At 36.9% G+C, this 23,507-nt stretch overlaps 1 protein-coding gene across 14 annotated transcripts in view; it reads left to right on the forward strand.

Moving 5' to 3' along the window:
• csnk1g1 (casein kinase 1, gamma 1) overlaps positions 1–23,507 on the forward strand; it is a 286,572-nt gene that overhangs the window by 222,335 nt on the left and 40,730 nt on the right. For all 14 annotated transcript variants that reach the window (XM_051920337.1, XM_051920332.1, XM_051920327.1 and 11 more), the window contains exon 12: positions 13,161–13,267. In XM_051920337.1, the coding sequence (XP_051776297.1) occupies positions 13,161–13,267 (107 nt within the window). The remainder of the gene's footprint in view (positions 1–13,160; positions 13,268–23,507) is intronic.

Consider the following 23,507-nt stretch of genomic DNA (forward strand, 5'->3'; position numbering starts at 1 on the left):
CACTCTTGTACGTAACCCTGTGTTCCTCCCTCTTCTTAAAATATTCACCACAGCCATGTCCATCCTTTTGGCAAAATCCACTATCCTCTGACCTTCTTCATTCCTCTCCTTGACACCATACCTATCCATCACCTCCTGGTCTCCACTGTTCCCTTCACCAACATGCCCATTGAAATCCACTCCAATCACCACTTTCTGTCCCTTGGGAACATCACTTCATCCAACTCACTCCAAAAATCTTCTTTCTCACCCATTGCACACCCAACTTAGTAACACCAAATATTGATTTGATTTAGATTTTTCTTTTGTTCGCTCACTTTGCATTTTGTAAATTGATAACAATAAACAATCATTTATATTTCTGAAAGCATTCTTTGTTTACAGCATTTTTTCACACCTGCCTAAAACTTATATATAAATATATATATATACACACAAACACACACATACAGTGCATCCGGAAAGTATTCACAGCGCATCACTTTTTCCACATTTTATGTTACAGCCTTATTCCAAAATGGATTAAATTCATTTTTTTCCTCAGAATTCTACACAACACCCCAATGTGAAAAAAGTTTACTTGAGATTTTTGCAAATTTATTAAAAATAAAAAAATTGAGAAAGCACATTTACATAAGTATTCACAGCCTTTTCCATGAAGCTCAAAATTGAGCTCAGTTGCATCCTGTTTCCCGTGATCATCCTTGAGATGTTTCTGCAGCTTAATTGGAGTCCACCTGTGGTAAATTCAGTTGATTGGACATGATTTGGAAAGGCACACACCTGTCTATATAAGATCCCACAGTTGACAGTTCATGTCAGAGCACAAACCAAGCATGAAGTCAAAGGAATTGTCTGTAGACCTTCGAGACAGGATTGTCTCGAGGCACAAATCTGGGGAAGGTTACAGAAAAATTTCTGCTGCTTTGAAGGTCCCAATGAGCACAGTGGCCTCCATCATCCATAAGTGGAAGAAGTTCGAAACCACCAGGACTCTTCCTAGAACTGTCCGGCCATCTAAACTGAGCGATCGGGGGAGAAGGGCCTTATTCAGGGAGGTGACCAAGAACCCGATGGTCACTCTGTCAGAGCTCCAGAGGTCCTCTGTGGAGAGAGGAGAACCTTCCAGAAGGACAACCATCTCTGCAGGAATCCACCAATCATGCATGTATGGTAGAGTGGCCAGACGGAAGCCACTCCTTAGTAAAAGGCACATGGCAGCCCGCCTGGAGTTTGCCAAAAGACACCTGAAGGACTCTCAGACCATGAGAAAGAAAATTCTCTGGTCTGATGAGACAAAGGTTGAACTCTTTGGTGTGAATGCCAGGTGTCACGTTTGGAGGAAACCAGACACCGCTCATCACCAGGCCAATACCATCCCTACAGTGAAGCATGGTGGTGGCAGCATCATGCTGTGGGGATGTTTTTCAGCAGCAGGGACTGGGAGACTAGTCAGGATAAAGGGAAAGATGACTGCAGCAATGTACATAGACATCCTGGATGAAAACCTGCTCCAGAGCGCTCTTGACCTCAGACTGGGGTGACGGTTCATCTTTCAGCAGGACAACGACCCTAAGCATACAGCCAAGATATCAAAGGAGTGGCTTCAGGACAACTCTGTGAATGTCCTTGAGTGGCCCAGCCAGAGCCCAGACTTGAATCCGATTGAACATCTCTAGAGAGTTCTTAAAATGGCTGTGCACCGACGCTTCCCATCCAACCTGATGGAGCTTGAGAGGTGCTGCAAAGAGGAATGGGCGAAACTGGCCAAGGATAGGTGTGCCAAGCTTGTGGCATCATATTCAAAAAGACTTGAGGCTGTAATTGCTGCCAAAGGTGCATCGACAAAGTATTGAGCAACGGCTGTGAATACTTACAGTGGGGCAAAAAAGTATTTAGTCAGCCACCACTTGTGCAAGTTCTCCCACTTAAAAAGATGAGAGAGGCCTGTAATTTTCATCATAGGTATACCTCAACTATGAGAGACAAAATAAGAAAAACAAAATCCAGAAAATCACATTGTCTGATTTTTAAAGAATTTATTTGCAAATTATGGTGGAAAATAAGTATTTGGTCACCTACAAACAAGCAAGATTTCTGGCTCTCACAAACCTGTAACTTCTGTAAGAGGCTCCTCTGTCCTCCACTCATTACCTGTATTAATGGCACCTGTTTTGAACTCGTTATCAATATAAAAGACACCTGTCCACAACCTCAAACAGTCACACTCCGAACTCCACTATGGCCAAGACCAAAGAGCTGTCAAAGGACACCAGAAACAAAATTGTAGACCTGCACCAGGCTGGGAAGACTGAATCTGCAATAGGTAAGCAGCTTGGTGTGAAGAAATCAATTGTGGGAGCAATTATTAGAAAGTGGAAGACATACAAGACCACTGATAATCTCCCTCGATCTGGGGCTCCACGCAAGATCTCACCCCGTGGGTTCAAAATGATCACAAGAATGGTGAGCAAAAATCCCAGAACCACACGGGGGGACCTAGTGAATGACCTGCAGAGAGCTGGGAACAAAGTAACAAAGGCTACCATCAGTAACACAGTACGCCGCCAGGGACTCAAATCCTGCAGTGCCAGATGTGTCCCCCTGCTTAAGCCAGTACATGTGCAGGCCCGTCTGAAGTTTGCTAGAGAGCATTTGGATGATCCAGAAGAGGAATGAAACCAAAATAGAACTTTTTGGTAAAAACTCTACTCGTCGTGTTTGGAGGAGAAAGAATGCTGAGTTGCATCCAAAGAACACCATACCTACTGTAAAGCATGGGGGTAGAAACATCATGCTTTGGGGCTGCTTTTCTGCAAAGGGACCAGGACAGGACGACTGATCCGTGTAAAGGAAAGAATGAATGGGGCCATGTATCGTCAGATTTTGAGTGAAAACCTCCTTCCATCAGCAAGGGCATTGAAGATGAAACGTGGCTGGGTCTTTCAGCATGACAATGATCCCAAACACACTGCCCGGTTAACGAAGGAGTGGCTTCGTAAGAAGCATTTCAAGGTCCTGGAGTGGCCTAGCCAGTCTCTGGATCTCAACCCCATAGAAAATCTTTGGAGGGAGTTGAAAGTCTGTGTTGCCCAGCGACAGCTCCAAAACATCACTGCACTAGAGGAGATCTGCATGGAGGAATGGGCCAAAATACCAGCAACAGTGTGTGAAAACCTTTTGAAGACTTACAGAAAACGTTTGACCTCTGTCATTGCCAACAAAGGGTATATAACAAAGTATTGAGATGAACTTTTGTTATTGACCAAATACTTTTTTTTCCACCATAATTTGCAAATAAATTCTTCAAAAATCAGAAAATGTGATTTTCTGAATTTTTTTTTCTCATTTTGTCTCTCATAGTTGAGGTATACCTATGATGAAAATTACAGGCCTCTCATCTTTTTAAGTGGGAGAACCTGCACAATTGGTGGCTGACTAAATACTTTTTTTGCCCCACTGTATGTACATGTGATTTCTCAGTTTTTGTATTTTTAATAAATTTGCAAAAACCTCAAGTAATCTTTTTTGACATTGTCGTTATGGGGTGTTGTGTGTAGAATTCTGAGGGAAAAAATGAATTTAATCCATTTTGGAATAAGGCTGTAACATAACAAAATGTGGAAAAAGTGATGCGCTGTGAATAATTTCCGGATGCACTATGTGTGTGTATGTGTGTATATATATATATATATATATATATATATATATATATATATATATATATATATATATATAGATATCCCCTCTTTAATAAAACCCTTGTGTGTGTGTGTTCTGGTGAAGTGCACATGTGCGGGGCACGGTGCGATGCTTCAGAGCAGATGCTTCAAAGTTCGCCTGCAGCGGGTGGGACCTATAAAATATCGCGCGGCCAATCCAATCGACTTTCGGAAAATGAGGTGAGACCTAAAACATAAAACACAAAAAATCCAATTGGGTACTGAGACCAGCTTCCCCATTGTTGTGCAAGTGTTCACTCTGAGGATGTCAGATTTGCGATTAAGAAGCTTGGCCCGGTAAAATGTTAGTCGTTGAAGGGGTTTTCCTAAATATACGAATTTTCATGATATTACAATGTGATGACTTTTGAAAGTAGATTTATTTTTGCACACATTACATCAGTTTCTGGGGAGAATCTGCTGATTGCCCACTGTTGTGACAGAAAATTAAACGCATATTACGGACAGCAAAGCCAGTATTACTTTCAAAGAAAATTACAGGCATTTTACGGAAAAAATTTAATGAGGCAAAAGGTCCCTTGCCATTTAATATAGACTGTTCCTACTAATGTTTATGGACTACTGTTCTAGCGCCCGTTGTTGTAACGGGCTTAATGTCTAATATATATATATATATATATATATATATATATATATATATAGATATAGATATAGATATATATATAGATATATATATATATAGATATAGATATATATATATATAGATATATATAGATATATATATATATAGATATAGATATAATATACACTGTACATTCATCCCATACAATAAGCTTACAATTGCACAGCAGTTGTGCCATGGTGCTCTGCTTGGATATGTTACACATGGGGTAATCAGTATGGGTGAGGTAGCCTGAAAGAAGAATGACTAGTCCTTCCACACTTGAAGTGGTAAAGTAAAGAAGGTGAGGAAAGTAAGGAAGCAAGTGAGGAGGCACATGAGTGTGGGATATCAATAATGTATATAGGCAGGGAGCCAACCACGTGGTAGGTGTGTGTACAGCGGCCGTGCAGAAAAAGGAAGGGGGACCGGGGGCGGCCCTTGTGCATCTCTGCCGTGAAATAAATTCCTCTGTTAATGGAAGTAAGGAATGAAACCGCCAAAAGGAGAGGTCAGTTTCGAAAGTTCCTTACGACATAATGGTGAGAACCGCCAAATGAAGTTATTTTCGAAAGTTTGTTATGGGGCACAGTGCTAAATGAAACGTACTTAACGTTTGTAAGTACAGTGTAAAGGATGAGCATGGGACATTTGGGCTTCCTACATATTTTGGAAGCCGCATAAATAGTGAGGAGGAGTTTCCCTATCTATATATACACAGTTTAGGGGCTATACCCGTTTTAGCCCCCTCGGTTCTTGCAATAGGATGTGAAACATACTTTTGTAAGTACACTGCAAGGAATGAGCATGTGAAATTTCAGCTTCCCACCTATATGGAAAGTGGGAAAATTGGTGATGAGTCAATGAGGGCTTTGCCTTTTATATGTATGTATATGTATGTATGTGTATGTATATATGTGTGTATATGTGTGTGTGTATGTACTTGTATGTGTTTGTGTATATATAACTTAGATGTTTACCTTCAATGTTTTTTCATCCCCTGTTCTCCATGGCGTGGTCCACCAATGTGCCATCCAGATTGATACATGCCTGAAGATGAAGAGCAACGTTGTCACAGGCGGCTTGGCACATCTGTACTGTTCTCAGAAATTCCAGTATTTGTTAGTCTGATAAATTGAAGTGGCTTGTTTTAGAATGTTGTTGGAGGTACTCAGGGAAGGAATAGTTTTCTATTAAAGCTTTGGATTAACTGTATGTGTAGCTGACATCTGAATTACGGTATATTCTTCAAATCCTATAAAACACATTTGTGAAATGTGCATGTTTTCTAAGCCTCCAATGAAAGTGAAGACAGGAACAGGCTGGTTGAAATTTCTGATATTCTTTTCTTCTCCGGGATCAGAGATGCTGTACAGGCTTGTTAGGAGCAATTAACTATAAAAAAAGGCCCACTTTATACTTGGTGCATGATATAATCCAAAGTCACCAACTCACTTTTTTGCCTCCTGTCAGTCCTCCAACTTTAAGAAAATTTGTAACAAAAAGAAATGGTGGATGTTGCTACATCTTTCCTCACTGTAGGTTTGCACAAAATGCATTTTTTAATTAAACTGTTTTTAAATTTAGTTGAAGTCTAAATGTCAAAATTATTGTCACTGCTTAAAATATTTTACAACCATACACAGCATGTTTTATGAAATTCTATGCTTTCTAGTTGGTATCAGTATACTTTCTTTCACCAGTTCCTTTTTTCGTAGAGTGTAAATATCAGACTGCACACATGTACAATATCTTAATCGTCCGTCACATGGTTAAAACCTAAACAGACATGTGGTTGTCAACCTACACAAATAAGGTAAATGATACAAAACATGGATAAACAGATGAAAATACCATTAAACACGGTCAAGGCGATAATCTATATATATAAAATCCCTATGTGCGTCCAAGTGTCCGTGTGTGGGTGTCTTCTGATGAAGTGCGCATGCGCGGGGCATGGTGCGATGCGCGATATTACTGTCAGAGAAAGTTAGAGGCGTTTTACGGAAATACAAACCAGTATTACTGCGAGAGGAAATTAAAGGTACACAATACAGTGACGCATATTACAGCCACATACAAGCCAGTATTACTGTCAGAGGAGATTAAAGGCATATTACCGACGCGCACGCCTGTATTACCGCCAGAGAAAATTAAAGGTATATTACGGATGTACAAGCCAGCGGACGTACAAGACAGTATCCTTCAATAAGGGCGCACACAGGCATCCTTCAATAAGGGTGCGCACAAAAAGGCGAGCCTCAAAAGGGCGACCTCAATTGGGCGCAGCGAATAAAGGCGCGCGTAACTAAATTATCTACGAACGCCTTTATTCGCCATGCTCAATTGAGGACGCCCTTATTGAATAGAGCCGTACAAGACAGTATTACTGTCACAGGAAATTAAAGACACACAATACACAGCGGCAGCCCACGAAGAACGGTCAGCTCAGCAAGTAAACATCAACAAAAGAAAGGCTGAAAGAAAGAAAAATACGACCAACAAAAAGAATGAGGTCAAAGTCCCTTGCCATTTAATATAGACTGTTCCTACTAATGTTTATGCACTACTGTTCTAGCGCCCGTTATTGTAACGGGCTAAATGACTAGTCAGCATATATTTACAATGATACATTTAGAGGCAAGGAAGAATTTAAGGATCTCCGTTTCATAACTTCACAGTTTAGTGGAATCTTAGGGTTATCAAGTTTCAAAATCAACTATTAAATTCCATCTCCATATCAACCAATTCCTTGGAATTATAATGGTTGGGGACTTCAATTGTGTTTTCAATCCACTCTTAGATAGGTCTCCTGTCACAGGGGTGATAACATCTAACACTGCAAAGACAATTTCACAGTTTTTAACTGACCACAACTTATCAGACCCCTGGAGATTTCTAAACACAAACTCGAGAACATATTCCTTCTACTCAGCAGTGTATCATTGCTACTTAAGAATTGATTATTTCTCTGAAGATTACAATTTCTTGCCTGCGATTAAATCTTGCAAATGTGGAAGTAAAAAAACTAAAAACTTCCCTGAGGAAGACGGGACAAGTTCAATCAATTAGATTTTTATTCAGTCACAGATGACTATGTGGATTCTACATTGCAAGGCAGAAAAGCAAAATTACATTTTTTTCCCATTGGTTTTTATACCTTTTTCTTCCTTCCCCTTATTTCTTTAAAGATAAACATAATATCGTTTACTTAAGCATTTTATTTAAGTACGCTAATGGGCCATCTGTTCTTATTTTTTTCACTGAACAGATAGACCCTAAAGAAGGAAAGGTCAGCGCTCTCGTGTCAAATAGATGCGTTCCTAAGAAACTGGAAATTGTCTTTGGTCAGCTTACTGGTCCCTGCCTTATGACCAACCGTATGAATAACCTGCCGTTATAGAAAAACGGCTTTGTCAGCAATTAACCCGTAGTAGCTTGCAAGCAGTTAATTTTTCTTTCACACAAGTACGATGCTATTATTTCTGACCATGCCCCTCTGATCTTGGAGCTAAAATCATTATTCCCCACATACTCATCTCGCAGATGGCGTCTTAACCCACTTTTATTAGCAGGTGAGAACTGTACAGAATTTATATCAAAACAAATCAGTTTCTTTCTAGAGACAAATACATCTTCTGAGGTCTCTGCAGGATTACTCTGGGAAACTCTAAAGGCCGCCTTAAGAGGACAGATTATTTCATATCTTTCACACAGAAATAAATTAGAAACCAAGAAGGTATCGGAGCTAACCAGCGAAATTACTAGAATAGATCAAGAACATGCCGGGTGTCCAAGTGAGGCTCTTCATAGGAAAAAGCAGGCTCTGCATTCAGAGCTCAACCTTTTAACAACTAATGAAACTGAACATCTCATTTTTAAATCGAGACATCATTACTGTGAACACGGAGAGAAAGTTAATAAGCTCTTAGCTCAACAAATCCACAAGCAAGAAGTTTACAATGCAATCACCAACACTAACGGAGATAAAATCATTGACCATAAAAATATAATGCACACATTTAAAGACTACTATAAATCCTTATATTCTACTGAGTTTAAAGAAGACAACACACAATCTAATGCATTTCTGGATGCATTACAGATGCCACAAATAGATACTCTTAATGCAGATAAATTGGATAAACCTCTGGCGCTATCAGAATTACTAGATGCTATAAAGTCATTTCGGAGTGGGAAAGCAGCAGGCCCTGATGGCTACCCTGTCGAATTTTATAAGAAATTCTCCACTCCACTAGCTCCCCTCTTATTAGCAACATTTACAGAAGCTAGAGACAATCAAATTCTACCTCAAACTTTTCGCCAAGGATTAATTATCGTCTTTCCTAAACAAAATAAGGACTTATTACAATGTGCATCATACAGACCAATTTCACTTCTGAATAATGAGGTTAAGATACTCTCCAAATTCCTAGCTAGAAGGATGGGTAAAGGGCTGCCTTCGGTAATATCACAGGATCAAACTGGATTTATTAAAGGCCGACAGTTAGCTTCCAGTCTTCGATGCCTGTTTATTCAACAGCAAAGTCAAACACCCCAGAGATGATATCATTGGATGCAGAAAAAGCATTTGATATGATTGAGTGGAACTACCTTTTCACTACATTAGAGAAATTTGGGCTTGGCCCGAACATTTGTGCATGGATCAAACTACTATATACCAATCCAGAAGCTTCAGTTTGTATTAACATTAATTCAGACTACTTTAAACTTGAATGTGGTACCAGACAAGGATGCCCCTTGTCACCACTGCTATTTGCAATCGCCATTGAACCACTGGCAGCATACTGTCGAAATGCTTATCCGATAAAGGGGATTATCAGAGAAGGACTTGAACAGAAAATTTCTCTATATGCAGATGATATGGTACTGTATATATCAGACCCACAAAATACTGTGCCTGCAGTCTTAACAGCACTTACAGAATTTCAAAAGGTCTCTGGTCTCATCATTTGAATAAAAGTGTGCTCTTTCCAGTGAATTCTCAAGAATACAATATTAGATTGGACACCTTCCCTTTTATCATTGCAGATCAGTTTAAATACCTAGGGGTAAATATGATAAGTAAACATAAAGCTCTGTATCAACAAAATTTCGCCATCTGTATGGTAAAAATTAAGCAAGACTTCAATAGATGGTCAGCCCTTCATCTCACTCTAGCTGGAAGAATTAACGTTTTTAAGATGAATATCCTTCCTAAGTTTCTCGTTTTATTTCAAAACATTCCAATATACATCAATAAATTATTTTTTAAGCAGCTAGATTCAACCATAACCTCATTTATTTGGAACTTAAAACATCCAAGTATTCAAAGAGCCACCCTACAAAGACCTAAGGCAGAAGGTGGCATGGCTCTATCCAACTTTCAGTTTTATTACTGGGCAGCAAACATACAAGCTATAAAAACCTGGACACAAATAGATGAACATACACAGGCTTGGTGCGCAATAAAAAAAAAATTCTGCAGTACTTCTTTATATTCCCTGCTTTGTGCCCCTATTAATGTAAGTTATCACCGATATACTAATAACCCGATTGTGCTTCACTCACTCAGAAATGGAACCAATGTTGAAAGCATTTTAAGATGGAGAATCTTTTATCTGTGGCATCTCTGCATGAGAACCACCTTTTTCAACCCTCACAAGCATTTTTTAGTATCTAAGTTTTTAATATCTGGAAAATATTTGGGATTAAATTACTTAGGATGCAAAGATGTTGTCGATATAAAGATATCTATGAACAATTACATTCCAAATTTAACTTTCCAGCAACACATTTCTTTCACTATCTTCAGATTAGAAACTTCGTTAAACAGAACCTTCCCGATTTTCCTTATCTCCCACCTTCCTTTATGCTGGAAAAATATTGCTCAGTTTGAAGGACTCAGACAGCATTTCTGCAATATATAAAATTATTTTACATTCCCTCCCTTTCAAAGATCCAAGAGGGCAATGGGAAAAGGATCTCTCACTCAACATGTCAGAAAAGGAGTGGAAGGTAGCAATGCAGAGAATTCACTCGAGCTCCATTTGCACAAAGCATTCAAGTATTCAACTCAAAATTATATATCGAGCACATCTGTCTTGCTTAAAACTGTCAAATATTTCCAGGGCAAGATCCAACCTGCGAACGCTGCAATCAGGTTCCAGCCTTACTGGGTCACATGTTTTGGACCTGCACAAAATTAACATCATTCTGGACAAAATTTTTAAATGCCTCAGACGGCCTTGGTGTCACAATCCCTTCTAACCCATTAACAGCGGAGTGGTGGCTCTGAGGCTAAGGATCTGCGCTGGTATCCCGAAGGTTGCCGGTTCAAATCCCCGTCACTGCCAAAAAGGCCACTGCTCTGCTGGGCCCTTGAGCAAGGCCCTTAACCTGTAATTGCTCCAGGGGCGCTGTACAATGGCTGACCCTGCGCTCTGACCCCAAGGGGTATGCGAAAACTACCAAATTCCTAATACGAGAAATTGTATAAGGCGAAATAAAGAACAAAAAACAAACAAAAAAAAAAAAAACAGCTGTGTTTGGTGTTTTTCCAGATGGGCTTAAAGTGGAGGATAAACAAACTGTGATTGCCTTTACTACACTATTGGCACGCAGACTTATTTTGCTAAACTGGAAGAATCCTAACTTCTCTTTTAACTCAGTGGGTAACTGATGTTTTATATTATTTGAAATTGGAAAAAAAATCTAATTCTCACTTAGATGATCTGTGCAGAACGTTTTCAAAACCTGGCAAGATCTAATCAGTAATATTTTAGAATAAGCTCTTAAAGCACTCAAGAAACAGATTATCTTCCCATTTCTTTTTATTCTCCATTTATCTTTATCTGTTTATTAAACTCATCAATTTATTTATTTTTACTAGCTTTAAGTTTTACTCCGTTGGCCATGCTGTCTTTATCAGGGGTGGGGATTGATTTGTTTTCAATCCTATTTTTTGTAAAAATTGATCTATTTGTATTGTATTTTACAATAAAATCAGTAAAATTAAAAAAAAATTCCTTGAAGTAGTTGTGTAAAAGAAGCTCATACTGAATGCCATTCACAAATTATAATGATAATTGAAATTGTGTGTCATGGTCCATTGATACCAAAGTTGAACTTTTTGGCCATAAACACCATCAGGACATTTGAGAGCAAAATTAAAAATGGCATACAAGAAAAGTATGTGGTGGTGGATCATTAATGCTTTGGGGCTGTTAAGATGTTGATGGTCCAAAGGCTGCTGTTAAGATTGATGACATTATGAATTCCAGTAATTTCCAGTATGCTTTAGCTGAAAAGCCACAGTAGTTACCTGTGCCAAGAGGTTAAGACTTGGCTGTAGATGGACTTATCAGAAAGACAATGGCCCCAAACATGCATTACACTCAGTACAGACGTGTATGTGGGAACACAGTCATTGTTTTGCAATAGCCATCTCAGACTCCATATTTTTGAGACCATGTGGCCTGAATTGAAGATGGTAGTACTCAAGTGTGAATCAAAGACTAGCAAGGATCTTCAAATTTTCTGAATGGACGAATAGTCCAACATCCCTCCAGAATTATGCTCCTAACTTCTTGTTCTTTAAAGGAAGAGTCTCAGAGAGAGAAGAGTTAAACTGGGACAGGAAGAATATCCTGTCCATGTGTATTTTAATTTGTAGTTATGCCAAGTTTGAAATATTTGCTTTGCAGAAAAAGGATTGTACTACTCAATAAAATGTTTTATATTTTGATATTTGGTGTTGTATGTGACTTTCCCATATGTTGAGCCCCAAATAGGACTTGTTGTAGTTGTTTATCTTACACATTCACTTTGTAAAAATTCATGGAGGTTCCAATAATGTTTGAATTGACTGTAAATTTTTCTTTATATTTAATCTACATTGCAATTGAACTCACTACCTGCCACTGGCCCATTTGTTAGAATACTCTTTATTAAAATCATGAAACTTCTGATTATGTTGGGGATGGGCGATCATTTGTGTTGAATTGAGTGCTAGCTTTATTCATTGTTTTGTACCAGCCAAAGTTTACAGTGGGCAAGTTGAGATTTATTCATAACTTGCATTATAAGGTTGCCTTCATCTCAGACCACAGAATGGCATCTATTACTTACAATTTAACATTCTCGTAGTTCTCTGCTACCATTCCATTCTTAACATTAAATTTTTTTTTACTACTTAGTAAAATTTTAAACTCTTCATATCGGGCTTATTTTCAGAGACTCAAAAAATGATAGTATACAGTATATAAGGACCCTACCTTTCTACTAATAATAGTTCATGAAAGTCTGTTATTGATTTATTTTTTTTTATTCATTGTTTTTATCTAATTTTTATTTGTTTTTCTTTGCTTGCAACTATTTCTTTGACATCTTAACACTTACTGTTAAGAGCTACATCTTGTGTATGAAAATGTGTTGTAAAAATAAATATTCTTTGTTTTCACTTAACTGGAAAAAATGATGATCATTTAGAAATACTGTATTTCAAATGATGGCAGAAATTTATTTGTGTAATTTGTAAGAGAAATAATTTTTCTAATATAGACACTCTAATCTAACTGCCTTTCATAGAATTAAACTAAATATTAATTGGTTATATAAAAATAATGGTCTTATTTTTCTTTGTTCATTCGTTCAATTTTCATATTTTTTGACAGTTTATTAAAATTAATGTAAAAAATAAAGTGAACTGTTCTAATACTGCTATAAACTCATTGAGGTATATATTATTCATTTCTATCACTTATTCTGCATTAATAGTTGCTGCAATAATTTAACTTTCTGTCATTTGTGCATAGGTGGTAAGTTCAACCAATGGTGAACTGAATGCTGAAGATCCTTTGGCAGCTCATTCCAATGCACCAATCACTACACAGGCAGAGGTGGAGGTAGTGGATGAGGCTAAGTATGTACAAACTAACCAAAAAAATTTTTGGCTTAATTTTGCAACTAAGTTTTTATAGTTTGTGCTTTTGCATGACCTTGTGGTACTTCTTCATATGCTCATCTTTGTAATTCATCATGTAAAGCATTGAATATGGATTGACCTAATCTTCTAAATAAAAATCATGTAAGTGTATAGTAAAAGTAAACTCCTTGCCTGGTAATAGTAATTTGGCTTTGCAGAATGGATTATTTTATCTCCTGTAATTGTTTATTTTTTTATTGATTTTGTTAAAAACAAGTAGCATTCCATACAAACAATTCAAATTTAAGATTAAATCTCATGTAATCTAGATCTACTATAATTGTTTAAATTACTCATATTTTCAGTTGCCAAAGTCATTCTAAATCCATTCTAAGAAACTAGTGTTTTAGAAAAAAAAAAATGCACTCTATACTTAACGTTAATTGTGGTTACCATTTAGTCTTGAAGATCCAAGAGGGATTACACTCCTTACCAGATCATTTTTAAAGTCGTGCACATAGAGTATCTTGGATAAAACTTTTTCGCTTAGATGCAAAAATAGTGTTCCAGTATTGTCTGGCGTCAGAATTACTGTTTATTTTGACATAATCTTTTAAATAAAAAACCCGATTTGTCAGTCTTTTAATTAGGTGTTATGTTTTACAGCGTTTATCCACTGTTGACTGTTAGAGAATGTAATATGGAAGTTCAGGTGATTCAACACTAGAATCCCTGAAGCCTACGAAAAAACTTGTAATGCCAGGCCACCTTAAATTCCTTCTCACCTCTCCATCAACGCAGATTGCAAATGTGTCGATCAGCACAAGTAGCAAGCAGCCTGCTATCAAATTACCCCTCCAGAGCTCAACTCGGCCAAAAAAGTTCCAACTCAAGTTTTGTTTATCTGCGTGTGATGTGCCTGGAGTTGTATAGAGTAAATAATATATCATTATATGGAACACATGCATTTCATGTGTGTTCCGTGTCTACATTGATCCTTGTAAATGTAGGATGACAAGAAACGCGAGAAACGCAATAAATGTTGAACATATACCTAAAATACAGTACAAACTTTTTTCATGTTATAGTACGAACAACAAAATTTTGACATGAAGTGTATAATGTGTGAAGACTGAAGTCCAAATATCAAATAAACACTTTCGCAAAAGGTACACATATAACAAAACAAGTGCGCTTTTATTCAAGAATATAACCGATGAAAAAGAAATCTGGTTAGGGTCTGACACTAAAATGACCGCTTGGGTGGTGCAGCGGTAAGAATTTCTGACTTATAATTAAGAGCTTGCAGGATCGATTCCGGGCTCTCTCCAGAATTACTGTTCTGAGGATTGAGCTGCTCTTATTGTTACTATTGTAAAATAAAAATACATTTGATTTGAGTCTGTAATAGCCGGTGCAAATTTGTTGTACTTGTAAAGGTTAGCTTTTTTTTTTTTTTTTATATATATATATATATATATATATATTACTGTTCAGTTTTTTTCTCTGTCACGATCACGCTCCCCCCCAATCTGACACTGCTGTTTCCAAATAAAGATGTGCTATAACAGTGGTGAGCTCAGATGAGGATGAAGGTTCTACATCTGGAAAAGAGAATAGAATCCCTCCCTGCAAGAAACGTCCTCTCACACACAAGAACAATGCAGCTGCACCAGGCGTAAAGGTGAAAGATGGCACCATTTGGATGCAGCAGTAGGTAAGGCGTCATCCTGCCAGTCAGTCTGCCCCACACGTGTCATTCATCAAAACAGCAGGGTTTATAGACGTCGCCATGGTATTGTGCAAAGTTCTGTTTGTGATGGTTTTTATATGAAAAACATGTATATGTTACTTACATAAAAGCCACATCGAATGTTGTTTACGCACTGTGATCATAAAATCGAACCCCCACTTATACACCTGTTCAAAAATGCGACTTTTTTTTCCCACCATCTTCTTACCTCGCTTCAGTTTCTCAGTTGCATCGAATTTTGTTGCAGCAGCGCAGTTACCAATTTCTTTCGCTACTTCAACAACGTTTAACTTAAAGCCAGCTTCATATTTTCTTCAGATCGAACGCTCCATTGTAGATAAGGGATGCTCTTACGATAAAGGTGTATGATGGTGTGAGATAAAAAAAAATCACAAATCGGTGCAAACTTTGCTTTGGAATAGTTTGGGTATTACCATGTGGTCACATAGGCACAATAGAGAGAGAGAGAGGTTAGGAGCATGCGCTGATATAGCGCATTGCTGCACCCACATAGAAAAAAAGGCAGTGTGCTCTGTGGTTACTCTGTAAGGTGGGCTGTTAGTATATCATAATCCCTTGTATCAATAGCGCAAGTTTTCCGCATTTGACTTGTTTGACTGACATTTTAAAATACTAGAAATTATACTGTAAAAATCAAATCCTGACTTATCCGCGGGAGAACTTATTCACGAGTATATACGGTATATTTTTTTACTTCTCTTCCTACAGCGTAAAGTCACAAGTAGACTGCAGAGCTTGCTTTGTTTGATCTTATTTAGGAAAAGATCCCAGTCACCCCACAGGAGAAAGACTTTCCGAGACTAAGGTTATAAAGCTTATGAAACCGTTTCTGGATAAAAGCAGAACCGTAACAACAGTTGCATAGAGTGCGACAGGAGCTTCCACCTGCAGCTAAAGTCTTTCGCGTACTGAAGTAGCCTTGTACATGTACTTTTTCAGCATGCCCATTTCGATCAAACACAGGAAGATCTTCAGTCTAGTTGTGACTTATCTTTAGGAATATAAGTCAATAAATATAGGTAAACAGCATTCGATGTGGCTTTTATACAAGTAACATATACATGTTTTTCATGTAAAGATCGTCACAAAACATAATCACAAACAGAAATTTGCACAATACCTTGGCGAGCTCTGTAAACGCTGCTGTTACGATGGATACCTGCAGCGTAGATTGATTGGCAGGATAATGCCCGACCTCTTGCTGCATCCAAACGGTGCCATCTTTCACCTTTACTTCTGGTGCAGCTGCATTGTTCTTACATGTGAGTGGATGTTTCTTGCAGGGTGGGCTTCTGTTCTAATCTCAGATGTAGAACCCTCATCCTCATCTGAGTTCACCTCTGTTATAGCATGTCTTTATTTGAAAACAACAGTGTTAGATTGGGGGGGAGTGTGAATGTGACTGAGAGAATAAAACTGAATAAGTATAAAAAAAAAAAAAATGCTAACCTTTACAAGTACCATAAATTTACACCGGCTGTTAGACTCAAATGAAATGTTTGTTTTTATTGTACAATAGTAACAATAAGAGTAGCTCATTACTCAAACTGGTAATTCTGGAGAGTGCCCGGAATTAATCCCGTGACTTCTTGAGTATGAGTCAGCAGTTCTTACTGCTGCACCACCTAAGTGGGCATATCAGCAGTGTATCCTAACCCAATTTCTTTTTCTTCGGTTTTATTCTTAAATAAAAGCTAACTTGTTTTATTATACGTGTACCTTTTGTGAAAGTGTTTATTTGATATTTGGACTTCAGTCTTCACACATTATATACTTCATGTCAAAATTTTGTTGTTAGTGCTATAACATGAAAAAAGTTTCTATTTTAGGTATTTGTTCAACATTAATTGTGTTTCTTGCATTTCCTATCATCCTACATTTACATAGATTGTTGTAGACAAGGAACACACATGAAATGCATGTGTTCCAAATAACAATATATTATTTACCCTATACAACTCCAGGAGCCTCACACGCAGATAAACAAGACTTGAGCTGGGAGAACTTTTTGGCAGAGTTCAGCTCCGGCGGTGGGGGCATTGGGATAGCAGGGTGCTTGTGCTGATCGACACATTTGCAAAACAAAAGGCACTGATGGTTAGATGAGAAGGAATTTAAGGTGACCAGGGATTGCGAATTTTTTCGTAGGCTTCAGGGATTCTATTGTTAAACAAGTTCAAGAGTCACTGTTTTTTTATTCCAGAAATATGTATAGTAGACTGGCCCAATCACCTCAGTGTTACAAGTTCACGTTAGTTAACAAAAAACACATCACATAACAGTTACCAAATGATGAAAAAAATAAGCTGTAGAGGATACACATTTCGCTTTGTTATATTCTAATGTGAATGTGATTTGGATGAAAGAATGCATATATTATCTATGAAATATGAGATAAGTGCTCACCTCCTTTAATAGTGATAGCTTAGTTCATGGAACATTGTTAATGTTGCTTCAAATGTAAATATGCCTTCCTAACCTTAATAAAAATGTTTGCATTTATTCATGTAACTTTGAAGCTTTTTATACCTTTGTTTGATTAGAACTTGAAGCTGCATATGTTTCGTGCTAAATGACATTTGAAGCTCTTGAAATCACCACTAAATATTTAAATTAGAAAGAAATGAATAAATAAAATATCACCGCTGAGATACGTGTATCATGCAAGCCATAGATAACTACTCTTGTTCAAGTCATTTTGCTTTGAATTACATCATTCAGATGGGTGCATTTCTAAGGCAGTATAATTAATGTTTGATCAGAGCATGGTACCTATTGGATTAAATTTAGTGAAGCCTCAGTTAAAGCAGATAGATCTATGTACAGAGGAGACTAAGTCCAGACTTGAGACAACATTCAGAAACAAGTCATCCTTCCATCTCAAGTTTAATTACCATTAACACTATTCCAGTCTAGTTTAACACCTTCATGGTATTGACGATTATAAAATTACTTATAGTTCTATTAGAAAATAGACTCTAAGCTTAGTTGTTTTTAATTTGAGAGTTGTTATGAAGTCCAGGTTAGTTTTTGGAAGTTAATGAATGATCAGTGATTTAATGTATGTGAACGTGAAAGAATTAAATCTCTGCTGGTTTTGACCTTTACAATGATGTTTTGTCTTTCATCTGTCAGAATTGTCCATTCCTCTTAAAATGTTTAATAAACACCATTGTGACGGAGTTTGAACTTAGTAATGATTACAGGATAAGTTGTAAGCAGTGTGTGGTATGATTATTAAGTTTTGTTGCATAAGACTGCTTAGCGATATTTTTTTATACTGTCTCATGTTTTTTTGTTTTAGATCACATTAGGCCAGTCATTGGCATCTTACTTGTAGCGGGGTCATTTTTGACCTGCATGTTTGTTATTTGGAACGTTCCATTACACAGTTGCTGCCTTGTGTTTATATGTTCACTTTCAGTATACTGTATAAAGCTAGAATTAACTCACAGCTCAAACATAATGAAGTAGAGTTGCCACCTGTGACAGGTCTCCCATGTATTATGCTTTATACTTTAAATTTCAATACACTTAACCTTATTCTTGATTTTTTTTTCCTGATATTTATGTAAATTTATCAAAATGTTGTCTACAAACATTAATATGTTACCTCCCATTTGATAGAAATTTATGCTACTCAGTTTCCACGATAAATTTTGTTTCTCCGTGTTTAATTAAAGTTCTCACACTTGCCAAGGATGAGATTAGTCATTCTTCCCTAACCTGCTTGACTATTTGTGTGCTGTATATTTTGTAATTTTGACATTTGTGTCTGTAAAGTACTTTGTTGCCATAGAACAATCAGCTGTATCTAATTTGATTTGACAAATATATCATTTAAGTATCAGCACTAGTTTAACTATCTAACACAAACGCACTTAATACATCCTTTAAATTAGTGAAGATTTATGGGAAGAAAATCTTATGGGTTGCATTAGAAAGACCCATACAATTTTGATGGAGATGGAGACACCAAAGGGAAAACACAAAAGCATAATAAATAAAAGGCATGGGTCAAAACCAGGAAAATTATTTACCAGGTCATTGGAGCTCTTATAGTGCAAAGCAAAACCTCTAAACTTTTGGCAAAGCAGTAATCTAAACCATAACTAACCTAATGCTAGCTACATTATTCTGACTGACTACAAAGAATTTTTTGCAGGTCTTTGATTCACTCTGTGGGATCTCTGCTAGCGCTGGGTGCCAGCATTTTAGTGAGGCCCAAATGATGTTAAACACTATAGTGAATTGGTCGTCTAATGTCAGTGGCCTCCGGAGTGAAAACATCGTGGTGACTTCTGTAATCTCCATAATGGTGGCTAATTAAGATCTTAAATATTTTCTGAATGTCCAAAATAAAAAAATTGTAAATATTTACACAAAATCTTAATTCATATGCTTCACAACATATGTGTAAATACTGTTAAGAAATCTTGTAGTCCTGCTGATGGTTTACCTGAAACCATATTCCATAAGGAAGAAGTTTATAGAGAGTGGGCTAGCTTGTAATTGGTCAGAAAAGATCTTAATGGAATTAAATTTTTTTGACGCAAATGTTGCCAGTGATTTTTAGAAGTCATATACCCCACTCTGGCTAGTTGGTTCCGATCATCAGCAGAAGAATTTTCAACCCCAACTGTAAAATTCGAAACACTTTCAATAATAGACCTGTGGAAAATTGTCATTGATTTTAATGACATTTCTAACATCTACTTGTTTTGCACAGTTGTTTTTTAACATTTTTTTAATTCCATTTTATGTACAGATTCTCAGTTTTTTTGATTCCATTCTATGTACAGATTCTCTCCCAGTTCTTACAGTGAAAATAACTCTTAATGATAACATATAAGATAAAGCATCTGGTTAAGGAATCCATTTCCTCTAATCTTTTGCTTTTCATTTTTTTTTTTAAGTTTTAGTTTTGGAGTGCTGTTTTTATTTTAAAATTTATGTTTTTTTCCAAAATTGTAATGTGAATTTCACACAGAAAGTAAATTTATCTGAAATATATTTTGCCGTAGTAAGAAATGCTTCAGCAACAATGCCAGCAGACAGACTACAATTTAGGTAATAGGTTTTTTATAATGCAAGCACCATTACTGAATTTATCTTGACTAAATGTCAGTCAGCCGAAACAATGAACAATTTGAGAGTTTTAATTTATCCCAGAATTGCACTAATGGTATGCTAAATTTCAAGCCTTTCTTACATAAATATTTGCTTTTATTAATATAATCATTATGCTACTTTAGTAAGACATTGCATTGCTCTGCTACTGACAGTATAGTGTGCTTGTGTTTGTGTTGTCTTATTCCTTGTTGACTTCTGCATATATTTTCATAAATCTGCTGATATACAGTAGTACGTAACATACCTTGAAAGTGTTTGGTAGTGATGTTATGGTAGTTACGCATTTTTATGTCTATTACAAAATAATCAATGCTTTTCTCATTTCCTATTTTTTATTAAGGCTAAATCCATACTGGCAATAGTTATTGCTATTGCTGCTTTGCCCCCTTAAGAAGTGTGAAGTCAAGCAGATAAAGACTTTTTACAAAAGCAAGCAAAAGAGCTCTGCCTTTGTGGAGCAAAATTTACTTATAACAACAACAACAACATTTATTTATATAGCACATTTTCATACAAAAAGTAGCTCAAAGTGCTTTACATAATGAAGAAAAAAAGAATAAAAGACAAAAAAGAAATTAAAATAAGACAACCTTAGTTAACATAATAAGGAGTAAGGTCCGATGGCCAGGGTGGACAGAAAAAACAAAAAAAAACTCCAGAAAGCTGGAGAAAAAAATAAAATCTGTAGGGGTTCCAGGCCACGAGACCGCCCAGTCCCCTTTGGGCATTCTACCTAACATAAATGAAATAGTCCTCTTTGTAGTTAGGGTTCTCACGGAGTCACTTGATGCTGATGGTTATACAGACTTCTGGCTTTTAATCCATCCATCATTGTTGGAACATCATGGTGCTTTGGGTAGATGGTGGTGGCACGAGCCACCACCAATAGGACACCGGAAAAGGAAACAGAAGAGAGAGTAGGGGTTAGTACAAATTTTGAATGAATAGTTATTATAATGAATTGGATATACAGAGTGTCAGGATTAAATTACAGTGAAGTTATGAGAAGGCCATGTTAAAGTAATGTGTTTTCAGTAGTTTTTTAAAGTGCTCCACTGTATTAGCCTGGCGAATTCCTACTGGCAGGCTATTCCAGATTTTAGGTGCATAACAGCAGAAGGCCGCCTCACCACTTCTTTTAAGTTTTGCTCTTGGAATTCTAAGGAGACACTCAGTTGAGGATCTGAGGTTGCGATTTGGAATATAAGGTGTCAGACATTCCGATATATAAGACGGGGCGAGATTATTTAAAGCTTTATAAACCATAAGCAGAATTTTAAAGTCAATTATAATAGTAACGTGGTGTTCTTATCCGCATTCTTACCATTTTCATTAGTTTTTTGCCTGTTTAGGGTAGCAGTAGTGACATGCTGAGCTGAACCAAAACAGGTCTCACTATCAACAGCAACTTTTAATCCACCTTGTGGAATACCTCAATGCACTCAGGACAGTTAAGAGATGCAATCCCTCTATTATGCCTTCTTGTCATCCAGTGGACAGGCCTTGTACAACTCCTGAAGCAGGTGTCTAAGAGCATCGTTTTCTCTGTTTGATCAGGGAAACTGTGGTCCTGCTCCTGTGTTGTTGAGTTCTTCATCCTACCAAGGATAGTAAACCCAGAAACCCACCCCTATATGTCATGTTAACTTATTTTACTCGCAGTGTTTTCAGGCTCTACCAAGAGCTCATGATCATAAGTGTAGTTGGGAATGTGGACTGACTGGTAATCTCCAGGTTTATCCATGGATTTATCTCCCAGTTTAGCATCATGAACTTTACATTAATATTTAAATGTCTATCGCTGCACTGGTTCTTTGCACAATCTGAATATCGGCTCTACAGTTTATGTGCAAGACTTCAAGGCACTTGAACTCCTGCACTTCAGGCAGTTGCTAACCCCTTACCACCAGGGAAGAAGCAACTTTTTTCCTGGAGAGTACCATGTGTTCAGTTTTGGATATGATAATTCTCATTTCAATAGCATCACACTCTGCTGCGATGCATTCCAGTGTATGCCAGAAATCACAGTCTGAGGATATGATAATTTGCAAGTAGAACTAGTATAGCCCTTAAGTTCTCATATTGGATGCCCTCCAAATTTTCCTTGCCTTTCGAGTTCCTGTCCTCAAAAATCATGAAAAGGAGAGGAGACAAGGTGCACCCTTGGTAAGAGCTCAAAGGGTACATTAAATGGTCTTAACTTAATATTTAGATACAGGTACCAAATGGCACAAAACAGTGGCCATTGAAACTCATATATATATATATATATATATATATATATATATATATATACTAGCAAAATACCCGCGCTTCGCAGCGGAGAAGTAGTGTGTTAAAGAGGTTATGAAAAAGTAAAGGAAACATTTTAAAAATAACGTAACATGATTGTCAATGTAATTGTGTTGTCATTGTTATGAGTGTTGCTGTCATATATATATACATATACACATATACACACACATATACACACATATACAGATATATTATATATACATATACACATATATTTTTTATATATATTATATATTATATATATACACATACATACATACATACATATACACACATAGATGCACTTACAATAACATAGAAATCAATATAAACAACATTAACATCATTATCATATGAGAATATGAAGTAATATATAAGAAGCACATTTCATATAAATATAAATTATTAAACAGTAAAATCTTCTTGTATAATTTGCTACCGTGGCTTTTCGTTGGTCTGTCCAGGATTTTAAATCACATGTAGCTTGCAAACCGTTTCACGTATTGACTTGAAATGTGGTACACATATAATACGTCACGTCTGCTATCCGCTTTATGGGTGATGAATGTATTACTCTTTTTATGTTTATTTTATTTTAGAATCAACTCCTATCTGCGCACACCAGGGCGGCCGTGGGCAGATGCGTATGGTGTATTCACTCCATGTTATCGTGCATTGCGCTGTCACTGGTATTTTGATAAAAGAATTTCAACAATATATAAGAAGCGTATAAATTATTAAACAGTAAAACATTAACATTTAAGAAGTAAAGTTACATTGAGTACTACTGCAGTGCCTTCGGGTATACCTCATTTTTTCTTTGCCCATTACATGCTTAAATGTATACATTTTTTGGTGTACCTACCCGAGAACACGCGACATATAACCGACCGTGGGAGAAGCATGGATTTAAACACGTGTTGAGTTCATCTGCTGGTCTCCCTCGTGGAATAACTGGTCATGTTTGACTAAAGTCTACAGCGAGTAAAACGACATTACCTCCTTTTTTTTTTTGATGATCTCTGAGATCTTGGTTTTTTCGGTTCAAGGCTTCAT

Source organism: Erpetoichthys calabaricus, chromosome 17 (assembly GCF_900747795.2).
Source record: "Erpetoichthys calabaricus chromosome 17, fErpCal1.3, whole genome shotgun sequence".
In the NCBI taxonomy this organism is placed as follows: Eukaryota; Metazoa; Chordata; class Cladistia; order Polypteriformes; family Polypteridae; genus Erpetoichthys; species Erpetoichthys calabaricus.